The 19,417-nt window shown below is 51.0% G+C and overlaps 1 protein-coding gene across 2 annotated transcripts in view; it reads right to left on the minus strand.

Moving 5' to 3' along the window:
* Positions 1 to 244: 244 nt before the first annotated feature.
* The window catches only part of LOC129712303 (E3 ubiquitin-protein ligase DZIP3-like), a 40,388-nt gene continuing 21,215 nt past the window's right edge, over positions 245 to 19,417 (minus strand). The window contains exons 15-32 of one of the 2 annotated variants that reach the window (XM_055660613.1): positions 18,505 to 18,695; positions 17,768 to 17,839; positions 16,785 to 16,841; positions 15,371 to 15,435; positions 14,636 to 14,687; positions 13,393 to 13,503; positions 11,626 to 11,765; positions 10,550 to 10,618; positions 10,152 to 10,248; positions 9,586 to 9,689; positions 8,538 to 8,628; positions 7,244 to 7,345; positions 5,793 to 5,933; positions 5,121 to 5,245; positions 3,790 to 3,916; positions 2,510 to 2,593; positions 1,439 to 1,528; positions 245 to 667 (exon numbers count right to left, since the gene is read on the minus strand). In XM_055660613.1, the coding sequence (XP_055516588.1) occupies positions 587 to 667; positions 1,439 to 1,528; positions 2,510 to 2,593; positions 3,790 to 3,916; positions 5,121 to 5,245; positions 5,793 to 5,933; positions 7,244 to 7,345; positions 8,538 to 8,628; positions 9,586 to 9,689; positions 10,152 to 10,248; positions 10,550 to 10,618; positions 11,626 to 11,765; positions 13,393 to 13,503; positions 14,636 to 14,687; positions 15,371 to 15,435; positions 16,785 to 16,841; positions 17,768 to 17,839; positions 18,505 to 18,695 (1,799 nt within the window). In that variant the 3' untranslated portion in view covers positions 245 to 586. Of the gene's footprint in view, positions 668 to 1,438; positions 1,532 to 2,509; positions 2,594 to 3,789; positions 3,917 to 5,120; positions 5,246 to 5,792; positions 5,934 to 7,243; positions 7,346 to 8,537; positions 8,629 to 9,585; positions 9,690 to 10,151; positions 10,249 to 10,549; positions 10,619 to 11,625; positions 11,766 to 13,392; positions 13,504 to 14,635; positions 14,688 to 15,370; positions 15,436 to 16,784; positions 16,842 to 17,767; positions 17,840 to 18,504; positions 18,696 to 19,417 lie in introns of both variants that reach the window. The other variant, XM_055660612.1, reaches the window with a different exon arrangement.

Raw genomic sequence — 19,417 nt, forward strand, 5'->3', positions numbered from 1 at the left:
GATAGATCAGCCATGATTGAATGACAGAGTAGACTTGATGGCCTACCTCTGCTCTGAACATATAAAAATTGCCGCCTCATCTTCTTGAAGTTATTAATAGTCAATGCCTACTATGTTCTGTTGTGCTGAAGCAAAGCAAGAATTTAATTGTCCTATCAGGGACACATGACAATAAACTCTCTTGAATCTTAAACAAAGCAGCTCCAGACCCACGATCGGTAGAATATAACACACAACCAACAGCAACCTTCGACAACCTTTAATTATTAAACTGAAAATGATTACCTCCCATCCTCCATATTAAAATATGCTTCAGTTTTGGATGGTCAAAGAATCAGCATGCCCTTCACAAAATAAATCTCTCAGTAAGTAGAATCTCCTTTGATCGGGACGAGTCAGAGGTCCCGTTGAATCCAACAGAAGGCGGGAGCTTCACGCCCATCGCGCCCTGCACCTTCACGACACCGCGGCGTCCCGTCGCATTCACAGTGAACAAAGGCCCCGTGAATTGGAGCCCCCGGGTGGGTCGGTCGGTCGGTCAGTCCGCGGGCAAGTGTGGGTGGGTGGGTGAGTTCCTCCTGCGCCGTTAGGACTGTGCGAAGGAGGTGGCGAAGCTGAGGGTGCAACTGGGGCACGTCTTCTGATCCTTGAGCCACAAGGAGATGCACTGCAATCACAAAGAAAGGCGGAGAGCAGCAGTGAGAACGAGGGTGAGGACAGGCGTGGAACGCTGTGCGGACTTCCGCCCCAACGGGTTGGCCAAGAGGTGAGCACCAGCCCAGAGGCCACCACAGGAAGGTGCTACAAACGTGGCGACTCTTGTCCACTGACTCAGCGTGGTCTATCATCTTACATTCTTATTCTTTGTACAATTGTCACTTGAACCCACAGCATCAGGCTATTAAACTCGGCTCGGACAAAACTCTGAACATTAATAGCCCATTATCTGTTTATTTGCACTTTATCAGTTTATTTATTCATGTGTACATATATTTATACAATGCTATATGGACACGCTGATCTGTTCTGTATTCATGCCGACTATGTTCTGTTGTGCTGAAGCAAAGCAAGAATTTCAATTTCCTATCAGACACATGACAATAAAGTTCTGTTTGCCCAAGTCCGTGTGGGATAGTATTAGTGTGCATTGATCGCTGGTCGGCTCGGACTCGGTGGGCCGAAGGGCCTGTTCACACCGACCAGCAATCACCCCGCACACTACACTATCCTACACACTAGTGACAATTTTTACTGAAGCCAATTAGCCTACAGACTTGTGTGTCTTTGGAGTGTGGGAGGAAACCGGAGGAAACCAACGTGGTCACGGGGGGAACGTATAAACTCCGTACAGACAGCGCCCGTGGTCAGGATCGAACCCGGTTATCTGGCGCTGCGCCACTGCGCTATGCTCAATGGGAAGTGCAACGTAATAGCTTACCTCTCGGTGATATTTGTGCCCGCATTTCATCACAAAAAGGCGACTGCTGGTCAATTCTTCCTGGCAAATGACACAAGGATCTTCCTCCTCCTTCTGGGAAGCAAAGATAGCGTTAACCAGGCACCCAGAGACCAACGTACAACATCAAACACCAGGCTGGATCATGCTGATAGACACAAAATGCTGGAGTAACTCAGCGGGACAGGCAGCATCTCTGGATAGAAGGAATGGGTGACGTTTCGTGTCGAGACCCTTCAGACTGAGAGTCGGGAGAGGGAGGCATCGATATGGAAGGGGAAGGTGTGAAAACGAGAGATCAAAGGAGACAAAGTTCAGGGAAAATGTAGAATAGATCATTGTTAGCTGGGGGGGAAGGTGACAACGAGGCATATAAAGGTAACATTTAATCAGTAGGGCAGTCAGACTGGTTGGAGAACTAAGATGGGGGAGGGATGGGGAAGGTAGACAAAAGTGCTGGAGTAACTCAGCGGGTGCAGCAGCATCTATGGAGCGAAGGAAATAGGCAACGTTTCGGGCCGAAACCCTTCTTCAGGGATGGAGAAAGTGGGACAGCAAGGATTACGAGGTTAGAATAACTTCCCATGGATAATTCCTCAGTGATAGACCCACTGAGTTACTCCAGCATTTTGTGTCTTAATAAAATAAAAACAAAAAAAAATACAAAAAAAAAAAAAAAAAAAATAAAGAATATAACTTCCCATTCTAGACCCACTGAGTTACTCCGGCATTTTGTGTCTTTCTTCAGTGTAAGCCAGCACCTGCAGTTCCTTCCTACACCTCTTGTCTGCACCAATGTGAAACCTCCTCAAGTAACACTTTACACCTCAGGTGACAAAAACTAAACTGAAACTGGTCCTCATTTGATGGAGTCAGCGCTTGCCGTCACTGGTCCAAGGCATTGGGTGGATTTGTCTTGCTGGCCTGCAACACGTCCTCTCTCTTCTGCTCAGTTGCAGGAGCCCACAGGCCAAGCAAGGATGCCCGACCTCCCGGTTCAGTGCCCACTCCACCCCGACGCATTAAACCGGCCATTGATCCCGGGAGACTCACGTGTGGATCTCGTGGGATGGACCTCCAGGTGCCCATTGACGTGGCTGGGTTGGTCGGCAGGTTGGCAAAGTCCAGATTTACATTCTGTGGGCAAAACAAGAAACACACAATTTTTAACCGTGTGGGACATGGAGGTACGGCAGTGGGCGGAGCATCGGCAGGGCGAGAGGGAGGAATTTTGAGAGTCAAAACTCTGCGTTAAAACCCGGTGGCGCCGTGGCAGGGCTGCTGCCTACAGCGCCGAAGACACAGGTTTGATCCCGGCTACGGGTGCTGTAAGCCTGTACGTCTTTGGAGCGTGGGTGGAAACAGGAGCTCCCGGGGTAAACCAACGCAGGTCACGGGGAGAACGTACAAACTCCGCGCAGACAGCACCCTCAGTCGGGATCAAACCCGGGTCTCCGGCGCTGTAAGGCAGCAACTCTACCGCTGGGCCACCGTGCCTCTCCCCGTATCCTCTCTAGACAGGCAAGGTCCTAGAGGACTGGACAGTGGCCAATGTTGTTCCTTTGATTAAAGGAAAGAAAGATTGCCCAGGAAATTATAGGCCAGTCATCAATATCGGGGAAGTTATTGGGGAGGATTGAGATCGAGCAGCCATAGTTAAGGCGAGAGGGGGAATGTAAAAAGGAGATGTGTCAGGCATGGGGTTTGTATGTTCTCCATGGGACCGCGTGGGTTTTCTCCGGGATCTCCGGTTTCCTCCCACTCTCCAAAGACGCACAGGCTTGTAGGTTAATTGGCTTGGTAAAAATATTTAAATTGTCCCTAGTGTGTGTGTGTGTGTGTGTGTGTGTGTGTGTGTGTGTGTGTGTGTGTGTGTGTGTGTGTGTGTGTGTGTGTGTGTGTGTGTGTGTGTGTGTGTGTGTGTGTGTGTGTGTGTGTGTGTGTGTGTGTGTGTGTGTGTAGGATGGTGTTAGTGTGCGGGGGAAATCGCTGGTCGGCGCGGACCCGGTGGGCCGAAGGGCCTGTTTCCGTGCTGTATCTCTAAAAACGAAAGTCACCATGGCAACCTCCCTCTTAATTCTCTCCAGTCACAAGACTGAGAAAGGGAGTTGGACCATGGAGGAGGAGTGGGAAAATGGAGGAGGAGCGGGAAAATGTTGTGCCTTCCACCACAGTGATGAATGCTGTGGTGGATGTTTGTGTTAAATGTTTATTGTGTTTGTGTGGTTTTTTTTCATTGTATCACTGCTGGCAAATTCATTTCACTTGCATTGTATGTGCAGGCGACGAATAAAACTGATATTGATTGATAATGATATTGACCTTACACTTACCACAAGGTGCGGCTGTTGGGTCTTGATGAGGACTGAGACCTGGCTGATGATTTGTTCAAAGGACAGTCCCGACAGCGAGTTGTTGTTCATCATGCGGACATGCCGGAGAAAGACGATCATCATGTCCCTGCAGGGGCAGCGCGGGAGGTTAGACAACACAGGCTGACAACTCGTGTGTGTTCAACCCAGCAAAGTCCAACGCCAACAGAAGCAACACCAGCAGGTAGAACGGCCATTGACGGTTACGGTACATGCCTGCTTTCACAGGTCAGGATACCGGGTATAAATGTCAGGCAGTCAGGACAAATGTTAGGGTGGCACAGCAGTAGAGTTGCTGCCTCACAGCGCCAGAGATCCCGGTTCGATCCCGACCACGGGCGCTGTCTGTACGGAGTTTGTACGTTCTCCCCGTGACCTGCGTGGGTTTTATCTGAGACCTTCGGTTTTCCCCCACACTCCCCAAAGATGTACAGGTTTGTAGTTTAGTTGGCCTGGTGTAATTGTAAATTGTCCCCAGTGTGTGTAGTGTGCGGGGATCGCTGGTTGGCACGGACTTGGTGGGCCGAAGGGCCTGTTTCCGCACTGTATCTTTAAATTAAACTAATCGAAATAGTCAACTAAAGGCATGTTGCAGCTTTATAGGACTTTGATCAGACCACAGGAAGGATGTGGAGGCTTTGGTGATTGCAGACCAAGTTTGCCAGAAGGCTAACTGGATTAGAGGGGATTAGCTAGAGGATAGGTTGGACAAAATCGGATCCTTTATCCTGGAGAGTCGGAGGTTGAGGGGAAACCCGATTGAATATTTAAATGCCAAATGGCCTCTGCACCCATAGTTTGGAGATACAGCGCGGAAACAGGCCCTTCGGCCCACCGGGTCTGTGCCGACCAGCGATCCCCGCATATTAACACTCTCCTACACACACACACACGAGGGACAATTTACATTTACACCAAGCCAGTTAACCTACAAACCTGTACGTCTTTGGAGTGTGGGAGGAAACCGAAGATCTGGGAGAAAAGCAAACGCAGGTCACGGGGTGAACGTACAAATCCCGTACAGACAGCGCCCGTAGTGGGGATCGAACCTGGGTCTCCGGTGCTGCAAGCGCTGTAAGGCAGCAACTCTACCGCTGGGCCACCGTGATGCCCACAAAATTGTCTCACATTGGGGGCAGCGCAGGAACTGGCCCTCCCCTCAACTAACTCGGGGTTTTACAAAGCTGGATCTGTCATTTCAAGATTACGGGTTCTCACAATCGGGTTTGTTCATCATTTAGTACGAGTGTGATGGTGGCCCTCGTGACAAGAGCGTACGTCCTGGACTTTACCTGTTGTGCTGTGGGAACAACTCAGTCAGTTTCTCCAGAAGGCGTTCGAGGTGGTTTTGATTGGAGGCCCCTCCTGGGCCGGGGTTTACCAGACCAAGTGACGATGGCTGGGGTGACATCGATCTCTGCAACAGTTCACATAGAGCAGTGGTGAATGGAGAGGCAGGTCTGGGCAACATGGACACACCCCATGTTAGTCTGACCCTCCAACATGTCCCAGTCAAGCCAGTGGCAGGAGGGCGCCAACACCCTTTCATTAGTCATTGGAGCAGAATTAGACCACTCGGCCCATCAAGTCTACTCTGCCATTCAATCATGGCTGATCTATCTTTCTCTCTCAAACCCCATTCTCCTGCCTTCTCCCCATAACCCGACACCCACACTGATCAAGAATCTATAAAGAAGGGTTTTGGCCCGAAACGTTGCCTATTTCCTTCGCTCCATAGATGCTGCTGCACCCGCTGAGTTTCTCCAGCACTTTTGTCTACCTTCGATTTTCCAGCATCTGCAGTTCCTTCTTAAACACAAGAATCTATCTATCTCTGCCTTAAAAGATCAGCCATGATCACATTGAATGGCGGTGCTGGCTCCAAGGGCCGAATGGCCTACGCCTGCACCTATTGTCTATGGTCTATAAAAGATCAAAATGCTTCGATCCGTGGTGTAGCCTACCTGCGTGATTCCAATTTGATTGTTCAATGGGACCATTCCCAGGGTAAATGTCGGCACAGTGGACGGTGTTGCCTGGCTGTTGTTATTCGCTGGGAATCCATTCGATGCCAGAAGCTCCTTTTGTTTGGACATGTAAATAAGCTGAAGAAGAAATAAGCTGTTAACGATGTTCCTGAGAAAAAAAAACCTCATTCGTCTGGCAAAGGTACAATGCACCTGCCGCTTAGGTAGTCCAGCCTGTCCCCAACAACTCTCACCAACTTCTACAGATGCACCGCAGACAGCATTTTAGCGATAAGCATCATGGTATGATTTGGGAACGGCTCCGTTCAAGACGACAAGAAACTGCAGAGAGTTGTGGACGCAGCCCAGACCAACTCACAAACCAACCTCCCTTCCATCGACCCCATCTACACTTCCCGCAGCCTCGGCAAGGCCCCCACCACAATCAAGGACCAGTCTCACCCCATTCACTCCCTCTTCTCCCCTCTCCCATCGGGCAAGGGGTACAGAAGTGTGAAAACGCACACCTTCAGATTCAGAGACAGTTTCTTCCCAGCTGTTATCAGGCAACTGAACCATCCTACCAGCAACTAAAGAGCGGTCCTGACTTGCCATCTACCTCCTTGGAGACCCTTAGACTATCTTTAATATGACTTTACCTTGTTATTCCCTTTATCCTGTAACTGTACACTGCGGAGCGTTTGATTGTAATCATGTATTGTCTCTCTGCTGTCTGGATAGCTCACGACAAAAGCCTTTCACTGTACCTCGGTACACGTGACAATAAACCAAACTAAATAGTGTGTGAACTATACACTGCAAATAAACAATTTTAGCGCACACACACATTATGCACAATATTTACACTATTACACTACATCTAGTATAATCAGTAATAATATATATATTGTATATTATATGTATATACACACATGGTACACAATATTTCATTTAGTTTATTATGTTTATATGTCTAGTATATATAGCATAATATAGATATATTATATATATGTATAGATACACCCTATACACAATATTTAGTTTAGTTTTTATAGTATGTCTAATATATATGGTAATATAATAATGTATGTGTGTGTGTGTGCATCTGCACGGGTGTGTGTGTCTGCGTGTGTGTGTGTGCACGTGTGTGTGCGCGCGCGCATGTGTGTGTACACGTGTGTGTGTGCGTACATGGGTGTGTGTGTGTGTACACGTGTGTGTGTACATGTGTGTGTGTGCGCGTGTGTGTGTGTACATGTGTGTGTACGTGTGTGTGCGCACGTGTGTGTGTATGTACACGTGTGTGTGCACGTGTGTGTGTGTGTACACGTGTGTGTAAATACAAACAGCATTAGCATTTCAAACATCCGTTTCCTCGCTGGTGAAGATACGTTTCACACGTTTGGCGTTTACAGAAGTGCATCCATGTTTGGCGCTGGCTACCTTACCATGAAGTCGGACTGTGACGGAGGAAGCAGGACAGGAACCTGCGGCATGTTACTAAGCTTCGCTCCGCTCCGTATCAGCTCCATCTGTTCATTGAAGGCACTCTATAAAACAGAGAGCAGGAAAGAAACCGGTCGTCAGTGTGAAGAAGAGTCGAGATCTGAAACATCGCCCGGCCCTTCCCTCCACAGTTGCTACCTGTCCCGCTGAGTTACTCCAGCACTTTGAGTTCCACTCAGGAAATCGCTATGTTTCCAGAACCATGAGGTCCCAGCACTGGGATGCACAATCCTTGCAGACACAGAGATGGTAAGAAGGAACTGCAGATGCGGTTTTACACCGAAGATAGACAAAAAATGCTGGAGTAACTCAGTCTGAAGAAGGGTTTCAACCGGAAACATCAGCTATTCCTTTCCTCCAGAGATGCTGCCCGACACAAATGATTACTAGCATAGACTTCAATTGGCAAGCGATCGTAAGGACTTGATCTTGCCTTCAAATAAATTCTTTATAGATCTCTGCCTAAAAATATAAAGGATTAGATGATGGATTCTGGATTGACAGAATGGGAGAAGTTTGGAATGAGAGTTTAATTGACAAAAGATTAGGAAAAGTCCGAATATCAAAGGTCTAATTCTGCTCCTATAACTTCTGAAATTACTCGAAATGACTGAAGGTGTGTCTTGACCTGAAACATCATCGATTCACGTTCTCCAGAGATGCTGCCTGACCCGCTGAGTTACTCCAGCACTTTGCGTCTTTTTTTTTGAATGAATGAATGAATGAGTTTATTGGCCAAGTATAGTCACATACAAGGAATTTGCCTTGGTGCTCCGCCCGCAAGTGACAACATGGCATACGGTGACAGTTAAGAATGACACATAAAACATTATCGATTAAGTCGTTATTTCTAGCTGAGAAAATATTACCAGGCTGAGAAGCTTTAATCTTCACTGTGATATCTTTCCCTTCATTCTACCCTTTGTACCAGTGCTCGACTTGACTGTGTTAATCAGAGTATTACCTGATTTGATTCGAAAGTAAACCAAAGCTTTTCACTGTACCTCGCTACACGTGACAATAATAAATATAAAGTATCAAGCCCACAAACTCTGCGCTTGATGCGATATCCATTAAGCAGCAAAAATACACTTTGATTTCAAATATGAATTGAATTCCATTTCCCCAAGCTGATAGAACCAGAAGGATTAAACAGTAACCAAGCAAGTATCTGGAAGGAGACAGCTACAAAAGACAATGATTTAAGAAGGGAATCAATGTTAGTGAAACGCTCACCACAGTTTGGTGTATTTTTGAGCGGATGTCGGTGACCACCATTTCATACGCCAGCACGGCAGCTTTCACATCTATCTGCGGCGCAGGCCCGCTGTGGGACAGGCAAACACACGGGTTTGTGGCAACTCACTCACTCCCTCACCTTCACCACAGTGGAGCCCGTACTAAAGAACACGCACACGCACACATACACGCGTGCACACACATACACAAACACACACGCGGACAAACACACACACATATACACACGCACACATATACACGTAAACAGACACGCGCACACACATATACACACGCATAAACACATGCACACATACACGCGCACGTACACAAACACACACGTGCACAGACACACACATATATACATATACACGTACACAGACATGCGCACACAGGCACACACATATACACACGCATACACACTGTACACACACGCACATATGCACGGACCCAGACACTCGCACACACATATACACGCCCACACACACCACAAACCAGCACATGCGCGCACGTGCACACACACACCACAAACATGCACATACACGCTCACACACACACATACTGTACACACATGCACATATACATGGACACCCACACACAAAAACACACAGTTAAGGCAGGTGCTGTGACAGCACCAGAGACCCGGGTTTGATCCTGACCACACGTACGGAGTTTGTACGTTCTCCCCGTGACCACGTGGGATTTCTCCGAGTGCTCCGGTTTTCTCCCACAAGGACGTACAGGTTTGTAGGTTAATAGGCTTCAGTAAAAATTGTAAATAGCCCTAGTGTGTGTGGGATAGTGCTAGTGTGCGGTGTGATCGCTGGTCGGCGCGGACTCGATGGGCCGAAGGGTCTGTTTCTGCTACGTGTCTCTAAAAGTGTAAATTCAAAGTCTTCAATAAACGGTATCTTTTGGTCTTGGATAGATTAAAATAGGTCTCATCAACGGGATCGGCAACGGTTTTTGCACAAGGATCCTGCGCTGTATATGTATAAAGTCCAAGGTGTCACCTCCGGCTGGACCAGCGCCTGCCTGCCCTGCTCACCTCACTAGGCTCTGCCTCAGCCCAGACAGCTTGACCTCGCCTTCCTTGGCCGCCTGCTCCAGGAACGCTGTGCCTTTGTCCCGCCTGCATTCCAGCACCTGCACCTGAGGGCACAAACTGGGGTGAAGAGCTGGAAGTCATTGCCACAGACGGCTGTGGAGGACAAATGTCAATGGGTATTTTTAAGGTTGAGGTTGATCTCCCCCTCTCCCTCCCGATCACTCCCTCCCCTCTTCCCATCCCACTCTCTCTCCCTATCCCCCACTCTCCTTCCCCCTCCCCCCACTCTCTCTCATCCCCCCACTCTCTCCCCCCCTCCCTTTCTCCCCCCCCCCTCTCCCCCCCTCCCTCACTGTCTCTCTCCCCCCCCGGGGGGGTGTGCTGCTGCCTGACCCATGGAGAGTCTCCAGCGGGGGGGGTGTGTGTATATGTGTGTGTGTGTGTGTGTGTGTGTGTGTGTACGTGCGTGCATGTGCATGTGTGTGTGTGCGCACGTGTGTGTGCACGTGCGTGTGTGTGCGTGAATAAACACTGCGAGCCGTGCGGTGGGTGAGTTAGCGCGGTACCTCTGCGGACATGGCCCGCCTCATGGCCTCGATGAACTCGTCCTTGCTCTTTGCCGATTGCCGCTCCAGTCGGATCTTCTCCTGCGCCCACTGTTCCCTGTGAAACACTCAGCCTTAAGAAGGATCCCCACTTTGTCACGCTGCATGTCCAGTCCCTTACACAGAGGGCGGTGGGTGTGTGCAACGAGCTGCCAGAGGAGGTAGTTGAGGCAGGGACAATCACAACGTTTAAACAGATACATGGATAGGACGGGTTTAGAGGGATATGGGCCAAACGCAGGTAGGTGGGACTAGTGTAGATGGGGCATGTTGGTCGGCATGGACAAGTTGGGCTGAAGGGCCTGTTACCAGGCTAGGTAACTATGTTTCATTGAGACAGCTTTGTATCTGCTACTCACTGGTCCTGCTGAGAGCGACTCTTCTGCTCCTCCAGTTCTTGCACTTGTGCCTTGATCTGCTTCTCCGACCTGCACAGAGCGATCGCAGTTACAGTCTGTCCAACTCCCCCCTCCCCCGAGCTCCGTCACCCAAACACCAAGATCATCACACCAACCAACCGTGGAACTCATTGCCACAGGCAGCTGTGGAGGCCACGTCTAGAAGCTCGAGGGGGGACCTCATTGAAACTTACATCGATAGAGTGGATATGGAGAGGATGTTTCCCCTGGTGGAAGAGTCTAGGACCAGAGGGCACAGCCTCAGAATTAAAGGGCGGTGAGGAGGAACATCTTTAGTTAGAGACTAGTTATTCTGTGGAACTCATTGCCACAGAGGGTTGTGGAGGCCAAGTCAGTGGATGTTTTTAAGGCAGAAATAGACAAATTCTTGATTAGAACAGGTGTCAAGGGTTATGGGGAGAAGGCAGGAAAATGGGATTAGGAGGGAGATATCAGCCTCTTGACGGTAAGCAGGATCTACATGCCATAAGTGGCAGGAGTAAAATTAGGCCATTCGGCCCATCAAGTCTACTCCGCCATTCAATCATGACTGATCTATCTTTCCCTCTAAACCCCATTCTCCTGCCTTCTCCGCATAACCCCCGACACCAGTACTGATCAAGAATCTATTTATCTCTGCCTTAAAAATATCCAGTGACTTGGCCTCCACAGCCCTCTGTGGCAACGAATTCCACAGATTCACCACCCTCTGACTAAAGAAGTTTCTTCTCATAAAGAAAGGTCACGTTTGATCTCCGTGCGGTCACGGTGGCGCAGCGGTAGAGTTGCTGCTTTACAGCGAGTGCATCGCTGGAGAACCGGTTCGATCGTGACCACGGGTGCTGTCTGTACGGAGTTTGCACGTTCCCTCCCGCGACCTACGTGGGTTTTCTCCGAGATCTTCGATTTCCTCCCACACTCCAAAGACGTACAGGATAGTGTTAATGTATGGGGACCGCTGGTCGGCGCGGACCCGGTGTTTCCGTGCTGTATGTATGTCTAAATGTCAATGGACTCGGGCTAAAGCCTCAGCTCACGTTTTCAGCAGCTCCTCTGTGCCCAGTAGGGTCTCCTGCAGGCTCTTGATCTGGTTCTGAAGAAGCTGCTTGTCGCCTTGCTGCACTTTCCGCTCGCTCTCCGTCTCCTGCTTCAGCTTCTGTAACTCCGCTGCTTGTTGCTGCAGAAGGGAGCAGAAACACAGAGGGTGGTGGAGGTATGGAACGAGCTGCCGGAGGAGGTAGTCGAGGCCGGGACTATCCCAATGTTTAAGAAGCAGTTAGACAGGTACATGGATAGGGCAGGTTTGGAGGGATATGGACCAAGCGCAGGCAGGTGTGTCCAGTGTAGCTGGGACATGTTGGCCGGTGTGGGCAAGTTGGGCCGAAGGGCCTGTTTCCACACTGTACCACTCTAAGACTACAACACCTCAGATCGATGTATGTATCACAGGCAAACGTCACAGAAACAGGCCCTTCGGCCCCTCTCACCCATGCCGACCGTGATGCTCCATCTTAGTTTTAGTTTAGTTGAGAGATACAATGCCGAAACAGGCCCTTCGGCCCACCGAGACCGCATCGACCAGCGACCCCCCCGCACACTAACACTGTCCTACACACACACACACACACACACTAGGGACAATTTAGATTTATACCAAGCCAATTAACCGACAAACCTGTACGTCTTTAGAGCGTGGGAGGAAACCGGAGATCCCGGAGAAAACCCACGCAGTCAGGGGGAGAACTTACGGACTCTGTACAGACAGCTCCTGTTGTCAGGATCGAACCAGGGTCTCGGCTGTTGTCAGGCAGTAACTCTACTGCTGCGCCACCGTGCCGCCCTTGAATGATCCCATTTGCCCATGTTTGGCCCATATCCCTCCAATACGTTCCTATTCCTGTACCTGTCCAAATGCTGTGATAGTCCCTGCCTCAACTACCTCTTCCGGCAGCTCGTTCCTTACACCTTGTGAGTGGAAAGGTTGCCCCTCAGATTCCCATTAAATATTTCCCCCCTCCCCTTAAACCTATGGTTCTTGATTCCCCTCAGCCTCCTGCGTTCTGGGGAATAAAGTTGATGCAGTCCCCACCTCGACCCCCATGTTGGACCCCACCAGCCATACTCAACAACAGGCTGAAGAGGGCCCATCAAGGCCCAACAAGATCATGTCCAAGCCCATTCAACACTGCTGATCTTCAATCCACCACCGGGTGGCAGTCATGTGATGTGCAGGAAGGAACTGCAGATGCTGGTTTACACTAAAGATAGACACAAAATGCTGGAGTAACTCAGCGGGACAGGCAGCATCTCTGGAGGGAGGGAATGGGTGACGTTTCGGGTCGAGACCCTTCTTCAGACTGAGGGCCAGGGGAGAGGGAATCTAGAGATATGGAAGGGCAAGGTGTGAAACGAACAGATCAAAGCAGATGATGATCAGGGAAATGTTGAATACACCACAGCTAGACAGACACAAACTGCTGGAGTAACTCAGTGGGTCAGGCAGCAATTCCGGAGAAAAGGGAAGAGGTGATGTTTTGGATCGGGAACCCCTCCTCAGAGCCAAAATGTTCTGATCCAAACCCGAAACATCACCTATTCCTTTTCTCCAGAGGTGCTGCCAGTCCTGTCCAGCCGAGGTACTCCGGCACTTTGTGTTTCTCTTCGGTAAAAACCAGCACCTGCAGTTCCTTGCTGGCTAGTTGAGTTTAGATTAGAGATACAGCATGGAAACAGAACGTGGTTTTTCACCGTATAATGACCGGCCTGCTGGGCCCGGTGCTGCCCCCACCCTCTCTGCTACTCACCTTGCCGCTCTCCACAGCCTTGGTCTGCCGCTTCACCAGCTGCTCGTTCTGGCCGCTCTTCTCCTCGCACAGCAGCTGCCACTTCTGCACGGCCGCCTCCAGCTCTGCAATCTAACCGCGAACATCGTCACCGTGAGGGAGCGCCGACTCCGGCACAAGTCACTGCGCCGCGCCGATACGGGCATCACTAGGATACGGGCACCGCAGATACAGCACGCAGATACGGGTGCAGACGCGGGCACCGCAGATACAGCACGCAGATACAGCACTGCAGATACGGGCACCGCGGATACAGCATGCAGATATGGGTGCAGACGCGGGCACCATGGATATGGGCATCACACGGATACAGTGAGTGGATGATACAGGCACCGCGGTTCGAATGTGCGGACACACAGATACGGGCGTGGATACCGCGTGACATGCGTCAGATACGGGTGCCTGACAGTGCGGATACACCTCGCGGATATGGGCTCCGCGGATACACGCCTTTAGCCCCGCAAACCATCAAGGACCCGCCTCCACTCATCCCAATTTGCTTCACACCATTAGGCCCATTGAGCCCATGTTGGCTCGCAGCAATCCTGCATGTCACATCCTGCCCTCCCATTCATGTTCCTCGTCACCCTTCACTCTCTGCATTCCTGCCAATACCCCAGATTCCACCACTACAGGTGCTGCCCCAAGAAGACTCCATCTGCGAGCAACCACCACAGATACAACGGGCCAAATGGCCAAATCTCGCCTGGTATTTCAATGACTGTCCTAGTGGGCCACTCGGCCCTTCTTACCCGTCCCACCCTCCAACGGCTGTTCCTCCAAGCTCTGCCTCTTGGCCCCATTACTGTAACCCCTCATCCCCAGCGTCGCACACACTGGCCCCTCATCTCTCAGGCAACCACGTGACCCTCTGAGCAAAGGTCATCTGCCTCGTGACCTTCTTCCCTGTTGCTATCAAACTACAAATCCTCCCCCTTATGTCATGGGGTAGACGGACTGAACCCCCTTGTCCCACCCCGTCACTTTAATTTCCTGTTTCTTGTTTTATTTTGTTTTATGACTGTTGGCAGATCAATTTCCCGCCTGGGATAAATAAAGCTTTCTATCGTATCGTATCCGTCCTGCCAGAATCCCGTAACGCTAGTTGGGTGGGAATCGCAACTGATTCGTGGCTGGGTCTGGGTTTATCTACAACAGGGAGCTCAGCCACGGGGACCTCCAGAAGTCGGGGGGGGTGACCTACCTCGGTCTTGCCTCGCTGGTCCGAGTGCGATGCCTGCACAACATCCTCATCCCTGTCACAGAACAAACTGCAGTCAGTGTTTGCAGAGAGACAGAGACACAGAGAGAGACACAGAGGGACAGAGGGACAGAGGGACAGAGGGACAGAGGGACAGAGGGACAGAGGGACAGAGGGACAGAGGGACAGAGGGACAGAGAGAGAGACAGAGAGACAGAGAGACAGAGACAGAGACACAGAGACACAGAGACAAGAGACAGAGAGACAGAGACACAGAGACACAGAGACACAGAGACAGAGAGAGAGACACAGAGAGACAGAGAGACAGAGAGAAAGAGAGAAAGAGGGACAGAGAGACAGAGAAACAGAGAGACAGAGAGACAGAGAGGGAAAGCGACAGACAGACGGAGAGAGTCTGCAGGGGGGGGGGGCAAATTCGACCCTCCAATTAGCCGCACGTCCCAATGAGGTTGAGATTGGCCGCCGCACCTGGACTAGGCGTTGCATTTTTTCGGGGGGGGGGGGGGTGGGATGTCAAGTGCACTCCTGTAATGTCCGGCTTATAAGAGGCGTGGGGAAATCGGTGGCAGACTTGCAGTTGTACCAGAACATTGTGCCCTCTGGTGTATTTCTGTTGTGCTTGCGCGCGGCTGGATACGTCACGATCTGTGTCGGTGCAAGTAACTAACACCAACACCAGACACGGCCGGGTGTGGCGCTTGTCCTCCACGTGCGTACCTGTCCTCGTCCGCCGTGCTCTCCACATCCCTCTCACTCACGTTCTCCAACGGAGCTGCCGACTTCTGCAACACAAGGCGAGGGAGAACAATCCATGTGTAATGAGCGCTGGAGGCAGTGACCCCTCTCTCTCTCTCTCTCTCTGACCCCCCTCTCTCTCTGACCCCCCCCTCTCTCTCTCTCTCTGTGATTTTACAAGGCCGTGTGTGTCTGTCTGCGTCTCTCTCTCTCCCCCCCTCTTCCTCATCCCCCCCCTCTCTCTCTCTCTCTCTATGTCCCCCCCTCTCTCTCTCTCTCTCTCTCTCTCCCCCCCTCTCTCTCTCTCCCCTCTCTCTCTCTCTCTCTCCCCCCCTCTCTCTCGGATCTTATAGAAACACAAGATTGTTAAGGGTTTGGACACGCTAGAGGCAGGAAACATGTTCCCGATGTTGGGAGAGTCCAGAACCAGGGACGAATAAGGGGCAAGTAATTTCGAACGGAGACGAGGAAACACTTTTTCTCACAGAGAGTGGTGAGTCTGTGGAAATCTCTGCCTTAGAGGGCGGTGGATGCAGGTTCTTGAAGATAGCGGAGTCAGGGGATTTGGGGAGAAGGCAGGAACGGGGTACTGATTGGGGATGATTTGAGACTTTGACTCTGACATCGGGGGGGGGGGGGGGGGGGGGGGGGGGGGGGGGGTGGGAGTGCAGTGGAGAGATAGTTTTTTTTTTTGGCCTTCCATCACAGCGATGTGATGGATGTTTATGTTAAATGTAAATTATGTTGTGTCTGGGGTCTATTTGTTTGTAATGTATGGCTGCAGAAACGGCATTTCGTTTGGACCTCCAGGGGTCCAAATGACAATTAAATTGACTATTGATTGACTATTGACTATTGGATGATCAGCCATGATCACATTGAATGGCGGTGTTGGCTCGAAGGGCCGAATGGCCTACTCCTGCACCTATTGTCTATTGACCCCTCTCTTTGGGAATCCGAGGGAGACCTATTTTATGAATAGGGTGGTGGGTGCATGGAACGAGCAGCCAAAGGACGTAGCTGAGGCAGGGAATATCCCAACGTTTAAGAAGGTACATGGATAGGACAGGTTTGGAGGGATATGGACCAAGGGCGGGCAGGCAGGAGGGACTAGTGTAGATGGGGCATGTTGGTCGTGTGTGGGCAGGTTGGGCTGAAGGGCCTGTTTCCGCACTGTATGACGCTGTGAGAATGCAAAGGGGAAAGCAGTTTGCAGGACAAGCAGCGGCAAAGTTCACACGCTCGGAGGGCGGGAGTGACTGGGCGACACTCGATGAACTCTTTGTGACTTTGTGTACTGGTGAAGGGCGCAGTATGCTTTTACCAGACTGTATACAAAACCAACTGTGCATATGGTATAAGCAACAATGAAGTATCAGTAAATGATTCAATCTACCTTTTTTCCTTTGGTCTTTTTCTTCTTTTTCTTCCGGCTGTTTTTCTGGGGATCGTTCTGCAATTTAAAATGATTTTTTGAGCGATCTACATCTAGCCAGTACATTCTCTGCAAGAGATTAGAGATGGAAGGGGAAATGTACAGACAGCACCCATAGAGAGTATCAGACCCGGATCTCTGGCGCTGTCGGGCTAATACCTTCAATTCCACACTGTTAGAGGGCACGAGACGTTATTCTAGCAATGGGAATGTCTTCTTGCTGAAACCCAGATCCTTGTCCGATCTCCAGGAGCTGAACCCCTTGTTATCCCAGGGGAGGGAAGAAGATAGGCACAAAAAACTGGAGTAACTGGGTCAGACAGCATCTCTGGAGAGAAGGAATCGGTGGCGATTCGGGTCGAGACCCTTCTTCGCTGAAGGAAAATTGTAAATTGTCCCTAGTGTGTATTATAGTGCAAGTGACCGTTGGTCAGTGCGGACTCAGTGGGCCGAATGGCCTGTTTCCCCGCTGTATCTCTAAAGTGTACAGTCAAAGGACTTCAATAAAGTGGATCTTTTAGTTTAAAATGAAATATATCTCCATGGGTTTTGTCAGAGTGAGGATAAGATCTGCCCCCTCCCAGCACAGATGAGAGACCCTGAGCAGCTTCCCGCAGCCCCCCAGCAGCTTCCCGCAGATTCCCGCAGCCCCCCAGCAGCTTCCCGCAGACCCCCAGCAGCTTCCCGCAGGACCCCCAGCAGCTTCCCGCAGTCCCCCCAGCAGCTTCCCGCAGCCCCCCCGCACCTTCCCGCAGACCCCCAGCAGCTTCCCGCGGACCCCCAGCAGCTTCCCGCAGTCCCCCAGCAGCTTCCCACGGACCCCCCCCGCACCTTCCCACAGTCCCCCAACAGCTTCCCGCAGACCCCCAACAGCACCTTCCCGCAGCCCCCCAGCAGCTTCCCGCGGCCCCCCAGCAGCTTCCCGCGGCCCCCGAGCACCTTACCGTACACTGCGACTCAGTCGGCCGTGACACCTCCTCGCCTTTCGCTGCTGCTGGAAACGCAACTGAGGGTTCCTGCGGGAGTGAGGTTGAGTGTGAAGGGTCAGAGATCAACCAGCCACCCCGCGTGGGAGAGATGCGCCCATTGCTGCCGAGGGACTTCAGGCAACAAGGAACTGCAGATGCTGAGATACTGAGCAAAACACCGAGTGCTGGAGGAACTCAGCGGGTCGGGTCCCGACTTGAAACGTCGTCTGTTCATCCCCTCCACAGATGCTGCCTGACCCGCTGAGTTATTCCCGCACTTTGCCTTTTGAGCAAGGGATAAATCCCACACCCAACATTCTGTAAAAAACATTTGGACAGGTACATGGACAGGACAGGTTTAGAGGGATATGGGCCAAATGTGGTCAGGTGGGGCTAGTATAGATGGGGCATGTTGGTTGGTGTGGTCAAGGTGGGCTAAAGGGCCGATTTCCATGCTGTATGACTCAATGACGCAACAGACAGTCGAGAGATCTCAGGTCAGTGTTGTGCAGAGTTCAAGAGCCTGATGGTTGATGTTGGGAAGAAGCTAATCTTGACTCTGGAGGTCACAGTTTTCACGTTCCTGTACCTTCGTCCCCATGATAGGAGTGGAGCGAGAGCATGGCCAGGGTGGTGTGGGTCTGTGATTTAACATCTGATGAGCTGGGATAACAACAAACACAGGGACACAAAGTCTATCGTCTCCGTTCTACCTTTTCCGCGGCGCCGTGGCCTGGCGCGCTCTCTCTCTCTCTGCCAGTTTCCGTCTCTCTCTCCGCCGCCTCCTTCCCTTTCCTCCTGTCGACAGTGGCCGTTCCCAGCGGATGTGGCGGAGTCACTTTCCCTGCTGGAGCGGCCTCCGTTTCCCCCGTCTTCACCACCTCCTTGCTCTTGGCCTCTGCAACTATAAGGAGGAGAAGTGAAGCTGCAATCAAATCAAAGCAGCTATAAATGGCACAGGGAGCAGCGGCTGGAGCATTCGACCCTTCAATGTGATCATGGCTGATCATCCCCAATCAGTACCCCGTTCCTACCTTCTCCCCCATATCCCCTGTCTCCGCTATTTTTAAGAGCCCTATCTATCTCTCTCTTGAAAGGATCCAGAGAACCGGCCTCCACCGCCCTCTGAGGCAGAGAATTCCACAGACTCACCACTCTCTGTGAGAAAAAGTGTTTCCTCGTCTCCGTTCTAAATGGCTTACTCCTTATTCTTGAACTGTGTGGCCCCTGGTTCTGGACTCCCCCAACATCGGGAACATGTTTCCTGCCTCCAGCGTGTCCAAACCCTTAACAATGTTATATGTTTCAATGAGATATCCTCTCATCCTTCTAAACTCCAGAGTGTACAAGCCCAGCTGCTCCCATTCTCTCAGCCTACGACAGTACCGCCATCCCGGGAATTAACCTTGTAAACCTACGCTGCACTCCCTCAATAGCAAGAATGTCCTTACTCAAATTAGGGGACCAAAACTGCACACAATACTTCAGGTGTGGTCTCACTAGGGCCCTGTACAACTGCAGAAGGACCTCTTTGCTCCTATACTCGATTCCTCGTGCTATAAAGGCCAACATGCCATTTGCATTCTTCACTGCCTGCATGCTTACTTTCATAGACTGATGAACAAG

This window comes from Leucoraja erinacea, chromosome 32, assembly GCF_028641065.1.
Source record: "Leucoraja erinacea ecotype New England chromosome 32, Leri_hhj_1, whole genome shotgun sequence".
NCBI classification, from domain to species: Eukaryota; Metazoa; Chordata; class Chondrichthyes; order Rajiformes; family Rajidae; genus Leucoraja; species Leucoraja erinaceus.